This window comes from Gigantopelta aegis, chromosome 9 (genome assembly GCF_016097555.1).
Source record: "Gigantopelta aegis isolate Gae_Host chromosome 9, Gae_host_genome, whole genome shotgun sequence".
Classification (NCBI taxonomy): Eukaryota; Metazoa; Mollusca; class Gastropoda; order Neomphalida; family Peltospiridae; genus Gigantopelta; species Gigantopelta aegis.
This window is the reverse complement of record NC_054707.1, coordinates 59,435,183-59,455,046: the sequence shown is the minus strand read 5'-3', so window position 1 is coordinate 59,455,046 and position 19,864 is coordinate 59,435,183. Positions and strand designations below refer to the sequence as shown.

Sequence of the window (19,864 nt, the reverse complement as noted above, 5' to 3'; positions counted from 1 at the left end):
GTTTGATGCAGGTGGGAAGTCGAGCTGTGATTCAAGTGGGAGCAATCATCATGATTATTCTTGGTTGTTTTGGAAAGTTTGGCGCTCTCTTCCTGACCATCCCCGAACCCATCATCGGCGGAATGTTCTTTGTGATGTTCAGTATGTAGTTTTAATCATCATCAGTTTGTTTTTATCATCATCAGTTTGTTTTTATAGTCATTAGTTTGTTTTTATTATCATCAGTTTTTATCATCAATTTGTTTGTATCATCATCAAACAAAATAATCTGTGTATGATATTTTCACGGTCATGGTAACAGCAGTGGGACTACTCTGTATAAAGAAATAATCTGTGTTTGATATTTTCACGGTCATGGTAACAGCAGTGGGACTACTCTGTATAAAGAAATAATCTGTGTTTGATATTTTCACGGTCATGGTAATGGCAGTGGGACTACTCTGTATAAAGAAATAATATGTGTATGATATTTTCACAGGCATGGTAACGGCAGTGGGACTACTCTGTATAAAGAAATAATCTCTGTATGATATTTTCACAGGCATGGTAACTGCAGTGGGACTGTCAAACCTGCAACACGTGGACATGAACTCCTCAAGGAACCTGTTCATCTTTGGTCTGGCTCTCTTTTCTGGACTCGCCCTCCCTAGATGGGTGGCCAGCCACCCTGATGTCATACAGACAAGTGCGTTTTATTTAATCACGGTCTTGTACAGTAGTCCTGGCCCTGCAATGGAGTGCCGTATACACTTTCTTAGGCATAGACTTTGCACTTGATTTGAGTATGGGCTGCCCCAGGCATAAAAAATCTACTAGGTGGAATTCCGAAATTTGTAGCGAACACCGGAAATCGCCATTTTTCAAAATGGCCACCATCAGCCCAGTGCCGAAACAGAAATGTTTTTAACTTTTGACCAGAACGTAGTAGATGGATGATTTTGATGTCTATTATTGGATTTTCGTGTATGCCCGACACATTGGTGACGTCATGAAACATCTTAGACGTTCCTTAGTTACCGAAATCCAAGATAGCCACTGCCCAAAGTCTATCAGACATGAAAACGTATATAACGTTTGACACAAATATAGTAGAATGATGATTTTGGTGGTTTTTATGGGGTTTTCAGGTATGCCCGACACAGTGGTGCCTTCAAGAAACATTTTAGATGTTGCTTAGTTACCAAATTCCAAGATGGCCACCATCCACAATCCGTCGATAACAAAAAAACGTTTATAACTTTTGACAGAAATCTAATATAATGATGATTTTGGTGTCTTTTGTGGTCAGTCATGGTATGAATATTGTATAGCTATGATTTCAAGCACTAAGAATGAAAATATAGTGTACTAATAATAATGACAATAATACTAATACTAATACGTTTATTGATAAAATTCACACAGGTACATTACAAAAGAAAGAAAGAAATGGCCTGATTTATAAATCCAATTAACACTGATCACTTAACAAGCCCATTGGTAGCTATGTGCTAATAAGGCAAACTTAAATTCTTACTTATTTACTGTTTTCTTTGCATACTAAATTAAATCATTAACATATGAAGAAATTAAAACATTAGTAGTAAGTTATAATCATGTCCTATCTCAACATTGGATGAACAGGCCACATTTATTGCAGTGACCTATCTTCAATACCCAAGATGTCACTGACCTGTTAGGCACTCTACTTATTTTGACATACTGATTTTCGTTCCTTGTGACAAAAGATCACGCAGTTTTGCACTGCCTTTTTGCATGGACAGTGCTTTGTGTCACACTTACCCATGCATTTACAAATTACAAGCTTCCCATGGGGTAGTGGATTTAGACACTATGTAGGCAGCAGGATGTCATTATCAATCACCCATCCGTAATTCCTTGGGTCTAAAGTTGAGTGGGGGTCATCGAGAAGGCACAGGGCTGTACGTACAACAAAACATGCTCTCTGGATATGGCCACGAATGACACTTGATGTGGGGGGTAGGGCTTCCAGTGGCTCAAATTTGTCCTGAAGCTCTGAGGCTTGATGGACAAGTTCTGCAAATGTTTCTATCGACCTCTTCTTTTCGCAGAGAGCCCTGTGCACCTCAATCCCACATATCATTATGTTATTATTTACTTTGCTACCACTCTGAGCTAACTACTGCCAGAACGCCTCCCACATCAACGAGCTGATCAGGTCTGAAACCTTCATTATTCCATGGAAGGAACGAACATAATGGCTGCCTTCCAAAACTGAGTTTACGGTCAGTTTACCATAAGCTTCCGTCTCATTGAGAGCATCCTCAATACCGGAACCTTGCAGATTCCGCCCAGCACACTTCAGCAGGATCTTCACCCAGTGGAACATCTCCATCATGCCATAAACATCAGAGAATTCATTCGCTCAGCCATCATGATGTCAGCCACAGTATGAAACACACCCTCATCACCAAATACAGCTATGAGGGACTGAGATGGTGTAAATTGCCGATGGACACTCCAGAAGTTTTGAAGACCCTTACGCACAGTAGCATAGTCAGTCACAGGGGCATAAATCCTACTCGCATCAAGGGTACTGCTGCAGTAAACAAAAGAGCGTGTGAACCACCCCATGTAGGCGGAGTACCACAAGTAGCATCAACCTTTGGTAGACCACACCTGATGAAGGATATAAGAAACTCGTGCTTATCTGCTTCACGGAGGGCAGACATACAATCAAGATTAGAATTGATGCTTGTTTCCTCTATAACTTTGAAGTTGGGGGGAAGGCTTGTTTTCATCGAGGGTTTGGGGTGACGGGGAACTTCTTGGCATGGTAATTTCACAGGCAAGCATGCGCTGCTCTTCTGTAAGTTCCCATGATTTGGCAGTTTTTGGGGTGGCGGTCATATTGAATTTGAATGCTAAGACAATGCCAAACGTTGTTTGTGACAGCACCTGCAGCTCGAGCATACCTGAAAACCTCATAAAAGACACCAAAATCATCATATTATTTCTGTCAAAAGTTATAAAGGTTTTGCTTTTTTGACTGATTGTGGGTGGTGGCCATCTTGGAATTCGGTAACTAAGCAACGTTTAAAATGTTTCCTGAAGGCACCACTGTGTTGGGCATACCTGAAAACCCCATAAAAACCACCAAAATCATCATTCTACTATATTTGTGTCAAACATTATACACGTTTTCATGTTTGACGGACTTTGAACAGTGGCTATCTTGGATTTTGGTAACTAAGCAATATCAAAGTCTATGCCTAAGAAAGTGTATATGGCACTCCATTGCAGGGCCTGGATTACAGTAGTGAGGGGCGGGACATAGCCCAGTGGTAGAGTATGCACGCCTGATGCACGGTCAGTCTGAGATCAATCCCCATCAGTGAACCCATTGAGTTATTTCTCATTCCATCTATTGCACCATGACTTGTATATCAAAGTATCAAAGCCATGACGTGTAACATTTAGACATTAGTATTATAGTCAGAAATTTGGGGCGAGACGTGGCCCAGTGGTAAAGTGCTAATCTGATGCACGGTCAGTCTGAGATCAATCCCTGTCAGTGGGCTCATTGGACTGTTTCTCGTTCCAGACATTTTGACATATAGTCTCAGATAGGAAACCTGCTACATTTTTTCCATTAATAATAGCAAGGGATCTTTTATATGCACTATCTCACAAACAGGATAGCACATACCACAGCCTTTGATATACCAGTTGTGGTGCACTGGATGGAATGAGAAATAACCTAATGGGATTGATCCTACCCCAACTGCGCATCAGGCGAGCGCTTTACCACTGGGCTACGTCCAACCCTGGTCAAAGGGCCTGGACGTAGCCCAGTGGTAAAGCGCTCGCTTGATGCATGGTTTGGGATCGGCCTCCGTCAATGGGCCCATTGGGCTATTTCTCGCTCCAGCCAGTGCACCATGACTGGTACATCAAAGGTTGTGGTATGTGCTATCCTGTCTGTGGAAAGGTGCATATAAAAGATCCCTTGCTGCTAATCGAAAAGAGTAGCCCATGAAGTGGTGACAGCGGGTTTCCTCTCTCAATATCTGTGTGGCCCTTAACCATATGTCCGATGTCATATAACCGTAAATAAAATGTGTTGAGTGTGTTATTAAATAAAACATTTCCTTCCCGCCCTGGTCAAAGTATACCATTGAAATATACTATAATCAGTAGTATTAGTATGTTGATATTTCATGCTAATATAACAGATATTATATACTCTTCAAAAAAAGAAACGCAAAAGGGTACAAATGGGTTATAACTCCGATTTTATGTTTCCTACCGGTTCATGCTTTGTGAATATAAGGTCATTGCATGTCCCAAACACATTCCCACGGTTACATTCGATAAAACGCAGCTACTGTAAAATAAAGTTTCAAAATGTGAATATTCGCAAAAACGCAGCCACGTGCAAACCATGTCACCACTGCACATGCGTTGTCTGCACGTGCAACATGAACACCGACAGTATAAAAGTGCAGGGTGTTCGCTTGCCTGGCCTCTGTATCTGGCCGACAGTTGACAATCCAGGACATGCCACGTCTCAGTGAACCGCAGAGAAACAATGCCATCGGCCGACTAGACGCAGGCGAATCCAGAACGGCCGTTGCCAGGGCATTCCATGTGTCCCCAAGCACCATCTCCAGACTGTGGGACCGTTACCAGCAACATGGATTAACACGTGACCTCCCTAGATCCGGTCGACCACGGGTCACTACCCCCGGGCAGGACCGCTACATCCGGGTACGCCACCTTCGGGAACGATTGACTACTGCCACCTCCACAGCCGCAGCAATACCAGGTTTGCGCAGGATATCCGACCAGACCGTACGGAACCGCCTATGTGAGGTAGGAATTCGTGCCAGACGTCCAGTTCGAGGTGTCATCTTAACACCACAACACCGTCGACTCCGACTGCAGTGGTGCCAGATTCATCGACAATGGCCTCAACTGCGATGGAGACAGGTGTGGTTCAGTGACGAGTCCCGATTTCTGCTCCGACGTCATGATGGAAGATGTCGCGTGTATAGGCGTTGTGGTGAACGTTATGCGGCAAACTGCGTGCAGGAAGTGGACAGATTCGGCAGGGGTAGTGTCATGGTGTGGGCAGCCATCTCACACACTGGCAGAACTGACCTGGTCCACGTGCAGGGCAACCTGAATGCACAGGGCTACACTGACCAGATCCTCCGGCCACACATCGTTCCAGTTATGGCCAACGCCAACGCAGTGTTCCAACATGACAACGCCAGGCCTCACACAGCACGTCTCACAACGGCTTTCCTACAGAACAACAACATTAATGTCCTTCCTTGGCCATCGATATCACCGGATTTGAACCCAAATGAGCATCTATGGGACGAGTTGGACCGACGCCTCCGACAGCGACAACCACAGCCCCAGACCCTTGCAGCAGGCCGAGTGGGCCACCATCCCCCGGGACGTCATTCGTACTCTGGTTGCTTCAATGGGCAGGCGGTGCCAGGCAGTTGTCAACACACGCGGAGGCCACACCCGGTATTGACTCCAGATGACCTTGACCTTGGTGGTGTGTCCTATCACTTACTCACAATGGACTAGAGTGAATTGTGAACAATCCTCCAACATTTGGTAATTATCGGACTCACCATTCAATAATTAAATCAATTCTCCAAATGTTACGACAATGTGGTTTTGCGTTTCTTCTTTTGAAGAGTATATATAATATGGTTATCCAGGTGGGGAGTTGTCTTTTATATAAATGATATAGATTAAACAGTTTTTGTTAGAGCAGTATAGGGTGGAATTATAAATAAAAACTATTTTTGTTTTAATATTCTGGTTCTATCATACAATCTATAGAAATGTAGTAAACATAATTTAGTGTTGGGTAATTACAAATTTATTTTAATACATAAACATAAAATTTGTCAAAAGCACATGTGAAATTACATTTTCTGGTTTAAGCTACTGGAGCCAATTTCACAAAACATTGTAAATTTATGTCTGTGAGTAGCAGTTAAAGCAGTTCATACGTTTACATGTGTTTGGAATCTATTACACGCAAAAAATGACATCATTACGGAAGATGGAGCATTTTATTGACAAAAGGAAACAAAATATGTGTGTTTTAAACTTCATTTGGTTTATTGTTAATAGTAATAAGAACTATGGTTTAGTCGTAGATTTACGTTTATGTGCAAAACTAGGCTTATAATGTTTTGTGAAACTGGGCAACACAAATCATTGCCTAGAAGGGAAATAACTTAGCAACACAAATCATTGCCTAGAAGGGAAATAACTTTAGCAACACAAATCACTGCACTAGTTTTTACTTGTTTATCCTGAATGATGTATACCACCAAATCAAATCCCACAAATAAAAACATATACACCATGGATTTAAATATTACCACCCCTCACCCTTAAAATAAAAAATAAAAATAGGGATCAATCTGCTCATTTCAGACAAAATAGGAAGCATCTGAGAGTTACGTTATCTTAGTTCTTCAAAAATATTGTCATCCTTTAGTGTTTCAAGCACACTATTTGCTGCTACATTGATACTAGTTCATATTAAATTACAGGGCCAAATAAAACAACATTTATCACCAATGGCTGGCAACAGACCATAGTTGTCTTCTCATCACAGTTATCTTCCCATTTAGTTAACCAAAATCCGATAAATATATCCGCACAAGTAGTCTGCAGTTAGACTGTTTATTTTATGGCATACTAGTACAGCTTTGATGTGGCAACTATTAAACAAGAGAGAACATATTAACATTGAAGACTTTTTTTTTTTTTTGGTTGTAATTCCAGCCCATGCAAATTTAGTACATTTTGTATAAAATGGATGTACTCTAGCCAGGTTTAGTGGGTGTGTTTGTTTAAACCAATATCCTGGGAGAAAGAGCTGGACAACAGGGGTTGTCCTTTTCAGGATATGTTGCCCCCAGGCAGACAAATGTATATTTTAAATAATCCCGAGTGAATGTCCCAAGTGAAATAATTTTCAGTTGTCACAAGCTTTAGCTTTATTTCATGAGGAACATAAATTTGATAATAACTGGTACCGAGTTAGTTATTCTATTTATTACGTCAGCTATTTTTTCTTTAAAAGCCTTTATTTTTGACGCACATGCACGAAGGCCAACCTGTATAGAAACGATGTAAACCACTTTATGCACTGTTCTGAGAATAGCTGTAGCTTTGTAATTTAATCACGTTCATAGATAATTTTCAAAAACAAAAGGTCTTTTTATTCTGCTACAAAATCTATAATAAAATGCATTAAAATTACATTTTGTTATAAATTTAACACAAAAAACAGAGAGCCGTAAACGCAAACTCTTTAAACTACATGACGTCATTTTGTGTCTTTGCCAAATCGTGATGACGTCATATTTAGTACCGACAAGGTCATTGGTTTGTAAGCATCAAATTGTCCAATAGTATTGTTAGTTAGACCAATACAGAATATTTCTCACTGAAAAAATATGGAAAATATTTTCCTTATTATGAGTGACCGCTGGGTAATAAAGCATAAATAATTGTGGTCTGTGGCAGGCTGGACTAATAATATTAACTGTACTTCTAACTTCTACCTATAACTTGTGCTCAAGTAACATCTAGATTAAGTGGATCAATAGAGCAATACTTTATGCACTCTGTTAAGTGGTCCAACATCATATAAGCATAAATAAAATGTGTTGAGAGCATCATTAAATAAACCATTTCCTGTTAAGTGGAACATCTCTGAGATTTACTGTCAAATTTGCCCAATTTGCAGTGTAAATATTTTCACTGAGTGTATCAGTTTTTTGGAGTTGAAACAGCAAAAAAATAGTTGAAATATTTCCATGGAACTATTTATCAAAGTATGAAAATAGTTCAAATATTCCAATGGAAGTATTTATCAAAGTATGAAAATAGTTCAAATATTCCCATGGAACTATTTATCAAAGTATGAAAATAGTTCAAATATTCCCATGGAACTATTTATCAAAGTATGAAAATAGTTAAAATATTTCCTTAAAACTAATATATTTATCAAAGTGAAAATAATAAAAAAATTAAAAGTCCATATTGTTTGGATAGCTAATAATGTGAAGCTTAACAACGTAAATATTCATCACCTTCTTTATACATATATGTAGAGGTAGTTTAGTATTACACAGAAACCTCTCAAAATCGGACCCTCCATAAATCGGAATCCTCTCAAAACCGGACATTTTTAATGTCCCTCTTTAAAGATCACAACAAAATAGATCGCGAACCTTTTTAAATTGGATACCCCTTATTACCAGACTTTTTACTTGGTTCTATGAGTGTCCGGTTTAGAGGGCTTTTACTGTAGTTGGATAAAGTGTTCCTTCTGGCCGTAGCTACTGGGAATTTCCGTATTGGCTCAGTTATTAGTGTCGGACACTTTACATGCATATAGTCCTTAATCTCTGTAAGTATACCGTAATATATATTTTTTAAATTCTCGAGTATGCTTTCAATGAAATTTCTTTTAGACCACTAGGACTTTTACAATAACTAAACCTACTGTAAATACATTTGTTTATTTAAAATTCCAATGTCTGTATATATTTAGTATTTTTCTGGTACATGTAATCCTAATGTTTTTAATAGTCATAACTAGATTTCACCACCAATATAGTTTTGTATATACAAAAAATATATATATTAGGAAATAAAATTGAAGTTTGAGCTTTTACAAAGATTAAAATGAGTATACAGGTAGTACTAAACCAAATAATGTCTGCCTGGGTCAAAGTTCTTTTGAATAGAGAAGTGAACACCACAAGTTCTGTGATTGTTGATAAATGTGAGTGTGTTGGTTGTGAAAAAAAAAAAGTTTCATCTGAAAAAAAAATGTATGCAATTTTATTTCATCTAGTACTACTGTGTTAAGTAGCCTTGTGCTTGAAACATGTATGGGGTACATGTAAAAAAAAGTACTCGAATTTTGTGCAGAACTAGGGTAGTCATAGATGCTACTCATTATCTCAGAAATGAGCAGCTTGAACCCCAATTTTTTTTCTCATTCACTTTAAGGGTGAGGGGTGGTAGTATTTATATCTGTGGCATTTATGACGATTGATACGCTGCAGGTAGGAGTTTTAGCCACATATGTTACTTTTGTCATCTATGGGATTTGATTTGGTAGTATACACCCTACAAACACACTGAATAAGCAAACACTGATATTCTAAATAAGACTGTGTATTTAAGATGTAATGTTAGTCATTATTAACAGTCCATTAATCGGAGGGTGGAAATGTAAATGTAGCAGGTTTCCTCTCTAAGACTATGTATCACAATCATCAAATGTTTGACATCCAATAGCTAGTGATTAATAAATAAACAATATGCTCTAGTGGTGTCATTAAACAAAACAAAATTAACTTTAACTGATAGTGAGAAACAACTTAATAGCAGTAAAATTAAGATGGTAATGTCCGTCTCGTATACAGTGAAACCTGTCTAAACCGGATCATGTCGGGGATGTAATATTTATCTGATTTATACAGGATTCAGTGATTATAGGATTGTGGTTTAAAATTTACAACATTTGGGACCATGAAACATGTCTGGTTTTGACAGGATTCCAGTTTGTTCAGGGTCCTGTTTTTACAGGTTTCACTGTACCATGTATATATATATTTTTTCTTTTTTTAATTTATTTAGATAATGATGTTGTGGATCAGATATTAACTGTACTATTAAGTACCAACATGTCAGGTTTTACTGTACCGTATATATATATTTTTTTTTATTTAGATAATGATGTTGTGGATCAGATATTAACTGTACTATTAAGTACCAACATGTCAGGTTTTACTGTACCGTATATATATTTTTTTATTTATTTAGATAATGATGTTGTGGATCAGATATTAACTGTACTATTAAGTACCAGCATGTTAGTGGGAGGAATAATCGCACTAGTTTTGGACAACACAATACCTGGTAAGGTTTTTGGTTCTCTAACTGTTTTTAATTTAACAAAATTCAATTCAATTAAGTCATCAAAATGTGTTGTTTTTTAAGCACTAATTTCCCTAGCAGTGTTTTAATTTTAAATACATGTATGCGCAGTATTGCTAATGATTAAATTTCATTATGGTCAAATATCAAGCTCTAAAAACCTATAAAAACCATATTTGTTTTACACCACAAACATGTGCATCCAACTACACATCCGAACAAAATAGAGCTTATTTTGTGGTATTGTGGTCTTTGACTATAGTTTTCATGGGTGCATGAGACTATCAATCAAAGCTTTGAGTTTAGACTTTAAAATGTTATAAGCATAGGGCCAGCAAGTATGTGGTAGCAAAATAAAAGCTCTATGTCATATTTAAATAAAGGTCATATGTATATGTATTGTTCAGTATTTCAGATCAAATTCACTTACTTTGTGAATATAATACATGTAAAGGAAATTTTTGCAGCATTTCAGATAAAAATCACTAATTATGTGAATATAATTATTAAATAAAGGAAATTTTTGCAGCATTTCAGATCAAATTCACTTATTTTCTGAATATTATTTTATACTAAAAAAAAGTTGCAATCAGAAATGAAATATTGATTTTAACAGGAACTCCTGAAGAACGGGGCATCTCAAACTGGCAGAAAGTGGACGCGAGCAAAGACTGTAATGGATCTGCCGACATGTCTGTATACGACCTGCCCTTGGTACAAAGATTCTTCAACAAGATGCGGTGTACCAAGTATGTGCCGGTGTGTCCAACATTCATAAAAGATAAGAGAAGACAGGAAACATCAGAACCACAGGAACACAATTCTGAAGGATCTGAGACTTACATACGTGCAGGATTACACAATCCTGCCACATCAAAGTCTGTAGGATTAGACAATCATGCTCTAACAGGGTCCGCAGGATTAGACAATCCTGCTTTTGTAAAGTCTGATGTCACACACTTTTAACCCTCTTGAGACCATAGGCGTACATTGGGGGGAGGGGAGCATTTGTCCCATTTAACACCCAAACCCCCACCCCCATCTCATAGGGTTATGGATAAACCTGTCCAGACTGAGTTTAGTGTTAGATTTTAAACTTTTTAAAAGTATGATTGCTTTCTTCTTGTTTCACCGGTGTTTCAGAAGAATCGAAATCATTTATTAGTCATAAATTCACATACAGTTACTGTCAAACATACTCCAATTTAATTTATTATATAAATGGGGAACAAACCAGGCAGATTTTCAGGACATAATTTTTCTGTAATAAAGAAAGCCCAATGAGCCTACCAACAGGGATCGATCCTAGAACAACCATGCATCAAGCATGCACTTTACCTCTGGGTTGTGTCCTGCCCTACTCGGGCAATATTGACTTCGAGCTAGTTGGTGTTTAACATTTTGTCATTTTAACATTTGCTTGAGAGGATACCTGCTTCCAAAAAATAGATTATTCCTACTGGAAAAGCAGGACTTTCCTACAGGCAAGACAGTAGCCTACATGTACATACTCTAGCCTTTGAAGTGCCAGTAACGGGACACTGGTTGGTATGGGCAAAAAAAAAAACCAAGTCCATAGTTCTTTGATCTATCACATTTGAGATTAGTGCTCTACCTATGAGCTATGTGACATCCCAATGATGCAGGAATTAAGAGCACATTGATTAATTAATCATCAGCTATTGGATGTCAAGCATTTGGTAATTCTGACACATAATCATCAGAGTAAATCTGCTACATTTTTCATAATGCAGCAAGGGATCCTTTATATGCACTTTCCTACAGACAGGACAGCACATACCACAGAGTTTGACCAGTTGTGGTACACTGGTTGGAATGAGAGAAAAAACAATCAGTTGAATGGATCAGGAATTAAGAAGCCTGAATTACATATTATACGTTGATTTTGATATTGTGCGTCATCTTTTTTTATTTTGTCAAATTTCCCATGGTGGCTACAACAGCACCATCTTCATGTACACCAGAAATAATGGTGTGCTATCTCAAATAATATTATGATTCACCATGACATATAATTATAGTTTCATACGTGACCTCTTCCTGTTGTAACAGTGTGTATTCAGTCCTATCTGTTAACAAGAAGATTTGCACTACATTTAACATAGTACATGTACAAAAGGCAGTGATACAGAGGATGTCATTTTAAATATACACTACAATAAGCCATTTTGTAAACATTTTAAAGAACCACCATTAGCCAAAATTAAATTTAAAATTCCCTCTATAAATTTTAATTTAAAATTCCCTCAATATCCATAAATTAGTTATAATATATACAGTGTAAACCAGACACTCACAGGATCAAGTAAAAAATCCTGTTTTAAGGGGTATTTGCTTTAGGGACTATAGAAAATATCTGGTTTTAAGGGAATTCCTGTTTACAGATGGTGTGGGTTTTTTTTATATACAATGTAGTTAACTTATTATTTTTGAAATTTGAAACAAACAACCCCAGAATTGCATAATCACTTCTAAGGTTGTATATGTAGATTTTGAATTGTATGTACAGGCCTGTGGGTGTTTCCATTTTAATTAATTAACTTTTGTTAAGAAATGAACTGAATACATAATGTTTTATTTCATATATATTGTATAGTTTACAAATGCAATTACATATTTTTATACATAGTTTATACTAATTGTCCTTTTTTATATTGGTTATAATATTCATAATGCTAAAACATAACTGCACTCTATGTAAGAATAATCTGTTATTTACTCTGTTGTTTTAGTTATAGTTAGAAACTTTGATTTTTCATATGTACTATTGTCACAAGACACATAATGTAGCTATATCAATGGTTTTTATATTAAATATTTTACAAAGTTACTGGGTGTTATGTTGTTAAGTATTTATAATTACAAACTTCACAACGTTAGATGATTCACTCTATTCTGATTGGAGAACCTTGTTAAAAAATCTTAATGTTATCCTTCAATAAACATTACGTTAAATGGGACATCATTACATTAAAATAAGTCATGAAAATGATGTTAGAAACAGATATTTGTGTATTTCAACTAAATGGAAATGCTAGCTGTTATAATTATAAAAATTTGTTTGTAATATTTTGGGAATTTACATCGATAAAAATTCAGGTAGGGCGATTTTATACAATTTGTGACTGTTATATACATCAATATTTTCAAAAATGACAATTAATTAATTAATATCTTTTAAATGCACTTTCCCAGTTGTGGATTGGACAGGGAAAACAACTGGTTCACTGAAGACATCAATCTTATGTTCACTGAAGACATCAATCTTATCACACCCTGCATCAGATGAGCTACATCCTGTCAGTGGTGCCAATAACACACATGTGTGCCAAATAATACAAACTGCCTGTCAGTGGTGCCAGTAACACACATGTGTGCCAAATAATACAAACTGCCTGCCAGTGGTGCCAGTAACACGCATGTGTGCCAAATAATACAAACTGCCTGCCAGTGGTGCCAGTAACACACATGTGTGCCAAATAATACAAACTGCCTGCCAGTGGTGCCAGTAACACACATGTGTGCCAAATAATACAAACTGCCTGCCAGTGGTGCCAATAACACACGTGTGTCAAATAATACAAACTGCCTGCCAGTGGTGCCAATAACACACGTGTGCCAAATAATACAAACTGCCTGCCAGTGGTGCCAATAACACACATGTGTGCCAAATAATACAAACTGCCTGCCAGAGGTGCCAATAACACACATGTGTGCCAAATAATACAAACTGCCTGCCAGTGGTGCCAATAACACATGTGTGCCAAATAATACAAACTGCCTGTCAGAGGTGCCAAATAATACAAACTGCCTGTCAGAGGTGCCAATAACACACATGTGTGCCAAATAATACAAACTGCCTGCCAGTGGTGCCAATAACAGACATGTGTGCCAAATAATACAAACTGCCTGCCAGTGGTGCCAAATAATACAAACTGCCTGCCAGTGGTACCAATAACACACATGTGTGCCAAATAATACAAACTGCCTGCCAGTGGTGCCAATAACACATGTGTGCCAAATAATACAAACTGCCTGCCAGTGGTGCCAATAACACACATGTATGCCAAATAATACAAACTCCTTGCCAGTGGTGCCAATAACAGACTTGTATGCCAAATAATACAACTCCCTGCCTGTGGTGCCAATAACATACATGTGTGCCAAATAATACAAACTGCCTGCCAGTGGTGCCAATAAAACACATGTATGCCAAATAATACAAACTGCCTGCCAGTGGTGCCAATAAAACACATGTATGCCAAATAATACAAACTCCTTGCCAGTGGTGCCAATAACATACTTGTATGCCAAATAATGCAAACTCCTTGCCAGTGGTGCCAATAACATACTTGTATGCCAAATAATATAAACTCCTTGCCAGTGGTGCCAATATCATATGTGTATGCCAAATAATACAAACATACATAAATACTGTTTATGTGTAATATTGCACATTTCACATTTCTGGGGTACTGCCAAAAGGTAAAACAGAAGACAAATTGCTTCTGGAAAGCTGAAGTCGTCCCTTTTATCTTATACATAGACTGAATGCCAATGTCGGTTTGAATGTCTATGTATATACCAAGGTATAGCACAGATTTGATGCATTTGGTGGTTTCCAATCTGTCTTGCAAATTTGTCTTTCTTATTTTGTCTTTTGTCTAACTTGTGTTATATCACTTGTTTCATAAACCTTTTTTGAGTTTTGGCATTACACCATTCACAACAGCACATGCTGACACAGAAACGGCCATTGTTCGTTGCAGCTAGGGCATATCTCGACCTCCTGATGATCTTCTTATAACCTACACCCTCCCACAAACCCTGTTTATTTCCTTTAATATGTACATGTGTACTATACTCTTAAAACAGTCAAATGTAGGCCTACACATGTACTGTAATCTGTAAGCAGTCAAAAGGAAATTGGATATGGTCATACTGCTACCATGAAGCAGTCATGTGCATTGTATCCTTCTCGACTGGTTAAACCTGCACTAGACAGAACTCTGTGGGTTTTGATGGCATACATTTGTAATATCTTCACATATTTTCTTCCTATGCCAATTAAAGGATCAGGTGTAAGAACAAAGGGAGTAATTAATGTTGATTTATATGGTCAATGGCCGGTATTCAAGTAAACGTTTTTATCATTTTCAGTCATGCTTACTCTAATTCTAATTCTGGTTCATATTTATCATTGAATTTACAGTTTGTTCACAAGATGGTTTATAGGATTATGTCATAATTTTTCAACAGTAAAGAGGTAGATTTGTTTCAATATTACATGTGTTCTAGTTACAAATTGTTCATACAAGCTGCACATGCTGACAAAATAGTGAAATACCATGATAACCTATATATATTGGGAAAAATCGTATTTTAGAGCACAAAATGTAGGAAGGACCTCTTTATGATGTCTATGCTATCTAAAAGTGTCATTTTTGTCCTGGCTGACTCATAGAACCCATATATTGATATATTACATGAGGGTATTTGATCTAAAAGCAACAATATGTGGCCACCATTTTTAATAAATTAAAAGTTCTGGTCTTAAAAAGTGGTCGTAAACAAAATATTCCACCAGATTTGTGTTTATTGATCAAAAGTGCCATACAAATGACAGGGCATAATTATAATTAGAACAAAATATTTATTTGCCCAAGCTTTTCATCAGTGGGACAACTTAAGTCAATACAATCCAAAGCTAACAGTGGGCTTAATATATCATTTATGTCACTTTTGTAACTTACTAAATAATTAGTTTATATTTACAGGCTTTCTTTGGCAATATTAGTAACACTAACAAAAGTACATTGTTGTATATATTTACATTTATGTGCGATTTTGGGGGAGTATTTGTACCCATTTTGAACAAAGGTGGCCATCTTGAATTTTCCTTTTCATCCATATATCTCTGAATGAATTTTTAAAGTCAGAGCACTGATAATTCCATGTATTTGTCCACTGAATTTTTAAGAATAGTTTGCCATTGTGTTTGCATCTATGTTATGGTGGCCATTTTGAAATTATGCAAATGAGCATATTTGCCCCACCTACATCAATGTACATTTTTGATATGTTGTTCAGGTAGGGTTCATTTCTGTTCCAATTTGTTCTAGGTCAAACCTTATTTTGACTGGACTAATTGCTAATGATGTTACATTCTAATGATGTCATTAGCTTTCCAGGTGTTATTTTCATTTGATCCCGAAAAAAGAATGTAATTAACCAATAACAATAGAGAACACACTCACCATCAGATTACAATATTTCATAATCCTTTAGTGACCTTTACTGACAAGTTCAATTAAGTTGATATAAAACAAAGAATTTAATTTCTTGGAGGGATTTATTTTAACAAATATAACATAATACATTTATTATACTGATACATGTGTAACATGTATTACATAAATATCATGTATTACACAAACATGTATTACACAAATTTAACATGTATTACACAAATTTAACATGTATTACACAAATATACATGTATTACACAGATTAACATGTACATGTGTATTACATAAATATAACATATTACTCAAACATACATGTATTACATAAATATAAGACTTTACATATCACATATTATGAGGTCTTAGTGTAAGCTTTGAGGATATTACTAACAACAAACCAGACATTTCATTTACATATTTTGTATAACAATTTTTTAAAATTAAGTTAATAAAACAACACTTGAGCAAGATATTGGGGAAAATTATATAAAATCGAAATGCCTGATACATTTGTCATATTTACAGGTAACAATCATACCAGTGAACTGCAGGTACACTAAAAACCACATAAAATCGAAATGCCTGATACATTTGTCATATTTACAGGTAACAATCATACCAGTGAACTGCATGTACACTAAAAACCACATAAAAACATGTCTACATTTTAAAACAAAGCATAAAGAAAACAAAAAGCTTATCTTCTTGGCACATTATGTTCACCAGATTGTCACCTAATTGACCATTTTTCACCTATAGCTAGGGGTTCATACAGAAATGTTTATACCGGCTTATTGTAGAACCTGATGCAGGAGGCTATAATTTTGATATACACAGATAAGAATGTTCTGGAATTTTTTTTTTTAATAATAAAACCCCACCTTGCAGTGTTTTAAAAAGTAATGCAGTTATGGGTTTTAATCAAAGATCAAGGACATATACTGTATAGGTTTTTTTAATTGGGTGTGGGTGCGTGTCAGGGCTGGCTCTGGGTGTGTACAAAATTTAACTAAATTATCTATTAAATTTCAAAAACTGCAGAAACCCACTATTATTTTCAACAAAATATGAATCATTACATAAAATTATTTTGCCAAATTAAAATAAAATTCGCCAGATGTGTTTAAAATTCGCAATTGGCAAATTTGGCAAGTACTTGCCAGGGCTAGCCCTGCGTGTGTGTGTGTGTTTGTGTGTGTGTGTGTGTGTGTGTTTGTGCGTGTGCGTGTGTGTGTTTGCATGTGTGTGTGTGTGTGTGTGTTTGCATGTGTGTGTGTGTGTGTTTGCATGTATGTGTGTGTGTGTGTGTGTGTTTGCATGTGTGTGTGTGTGTGTTTGCATGTGTGCGTGTGTGTGTGTTTGCATGTGTGTGTGTGTGTGTTTGCATGTGTGTGTGTGTGTGTGTGTTTGCATGTGTGTGTGTGTGTGTTGTGTGTGCATGTGTGTGCGTGTGCATGTTCGTGTGCATGTGTGTGTGTGTGTGCATGTGTGTGTGTGTTTGCCATTGTATTGCAATGTGTTTTAAATATGTGATAAGGCTGTATCTATAATTAATACAAATGAATATATGTTAATTTATGGAGTCAAACAGTATTGTACATGCATATTAAAATAGGATTAAAAAATTACAAATTAAATATGTAACCATAAGAACAATCGAGCATGGAATTATAAACTCATTAACACAGGTTGGCACATATTTCCTGTATTGTACGGTGGAGTTGGCAGGTTTTTAGTATATGCACTCATGACAGGCTTGCACTACAACAGCTTGCTTTGAATGTGCATGACAAACCACTTGAATTGGCACGTATAATTTAAATTTTTGAAATGCCCATCTTCACACAAAACCAAATTATATAAATATGGTTTTAAAACATACCCGTGATATAAATAATGTAACTATAGGTTAGCTTTCAATGAGGTTAGTTCAGATGTATGAAGATTGTTGAAAATGGACTGAAATTATTTTTTATTATCTTACATAATCATAGGTGTTAGAGGATGGTGGTGGTGGTGGTGGTGGTGTTTGGGAAAGAGAATGGTAAATGTTTGTATGAATGGAAGTTTGCTACTTGATAAAAATCTTCAAACCAACAGTGTGTATATATACATGTACGGTATATATTCCCATCCACAATTTTTTTTTATAGAAACGATCTATGCATATGAGACACACAAAGTGGCAGAATTACCAAGCAAACAATTAATAATTATGATGCCTATTAAATTAAAGGTCTTGGTATGTGCTGAGCTGCCTGTGAATAAATATATATAAAAGATCCCTTGTTGCTAATGTAAAAATAGCAGATTTCCTGTGAAGACTTTGTGTCACAATTACCATATATTTGACAAGCAACAGCCAATGACTAATATATAATTAATCACTAAACTAAAAAATCCCAAACAATTTAACACTACTGACCACCACTATGTTGTCAATTCTAGAACCGTCCTAATGGTCATTCAAGCGAGATCATCCCAACAAAAAACAATTTGTTTTGGACACCTCAGCACATTTTAAACTATGGCTATCTTGTATCTAACATATGATTAAAGAGATTATCCCGAGTTTGTAGCCTTTGTAAGATGTTCTAGACCAACAGTCTTTCTGCAACTAAAATTACATATTAAATACATTTTAGTTGTTTAGAATACCATTGTTTGTATATCCAATGTGTTTGTGGTCATAGCAGTCATTTTTCATTTTACTTCATAATTTACTCTCTTTTTTTTCCCCTATGTATAAAATTATCAGTAAGTAAAATCCAGTTCCAGCTGCTACAAACATTGTTTATAGAGACTAGTGATGTTCAGATGATCTATTATAATCGAAAATTAATTGGTTTGGCTCTACTGATTTGAGGACCAATTGTAAAAATCCATAACTGATTGTGTGGGAAAATTTTAACTGTAAATGCTCCCCTAGTTTAGATGATAAAATTGATGTGAATATGTTGGGTTTGTGGGGGGTTCATGTGTACATGAAGAAACAAGATGTTAAATAGTTAATAAAGGTAAAATTAGCATTTGTAGCGTCTTGGTACACGGTCCTTGTAATTCAAACCATTCTTGTGTTCATAAATTTCTAACTGATTGTGTAATCGAAAGTTGATCACTTGGTGCCAACCAATTATAACCAATGATTGATGATGAAATTGCAGACATTCACATCCTAAACAAGAAAATATCTTTAATGTGTAATTATTCTAGTCATCGAAGCAGCTCTGTATGTCGAAAACAAGTTATAATGACAGCAAAGTCAGGATAGTCTCTTTAAACATGAGATCTGTCTATAGTGACAAAAAGAAACCTGCAATTACCACATGCACTGCAGCAAGGGATCTTTTATATACAAGTTTTCAGACAGGACAGTACATACCACTACCACCGATATACCAGTCACGAGGCATTGGTTGTGATGAAAAATACCATGATGTATGACCCACTGCTCTTCAGGTAACTTCTCTACCACTGAGCAATATGTTTTCATTTCAAGTTATTTTCGTGCTTATATCCAATTAAGGTTTAAGCATGCTGTCCTGGGAACACACCTCAGCTATCTGGGCTCTGTCCAGGACAGTGGGTTAGTTGTTAGTTGGTTAGTGGTTAGTGAGAGAGAAGAGGATGTA

The 19,864-nt window shown here is 36.4% G+C and overlaps 1 protein-coding gene across 4 annotated transcripts in view; it reads left to right on the top strand.

Moving 5' to 3' along the window:
- The window catches only part of LOC121380652 (solute carrier family 23 member 1-like), a 52,291-nt gene extending 39,474 nt beyond the window's left edge, over positions 1-12,817 (top strand). For all 4 annotated transcript variants that reach the window (XM_041509579.1, XM_041509580.1, XM_041509577.1 and 1 more), the window contains 4 exons: positions 12-141; positions 542-685; positions 9,853-9,948; positions 10,583-12,817. In XM_041509579.1, coding sequence (XP_041365513.1) covers positions 12-141; positions 542-685; positions 9,853-9,948; positions 10,583-10,932 — 720 coding nt within the window. In that variant the 3' untranslated portion in view covers positions 10,933-12,817. The remainder of the gene's footprint in view (positions 1-11; positions 142-541; positions 686-9,852; positions 9,949-10,582) is intronic.
- The last annotated feature ends 7,047 nt before the right edge of the window (positions 12,818-19,864 follow it).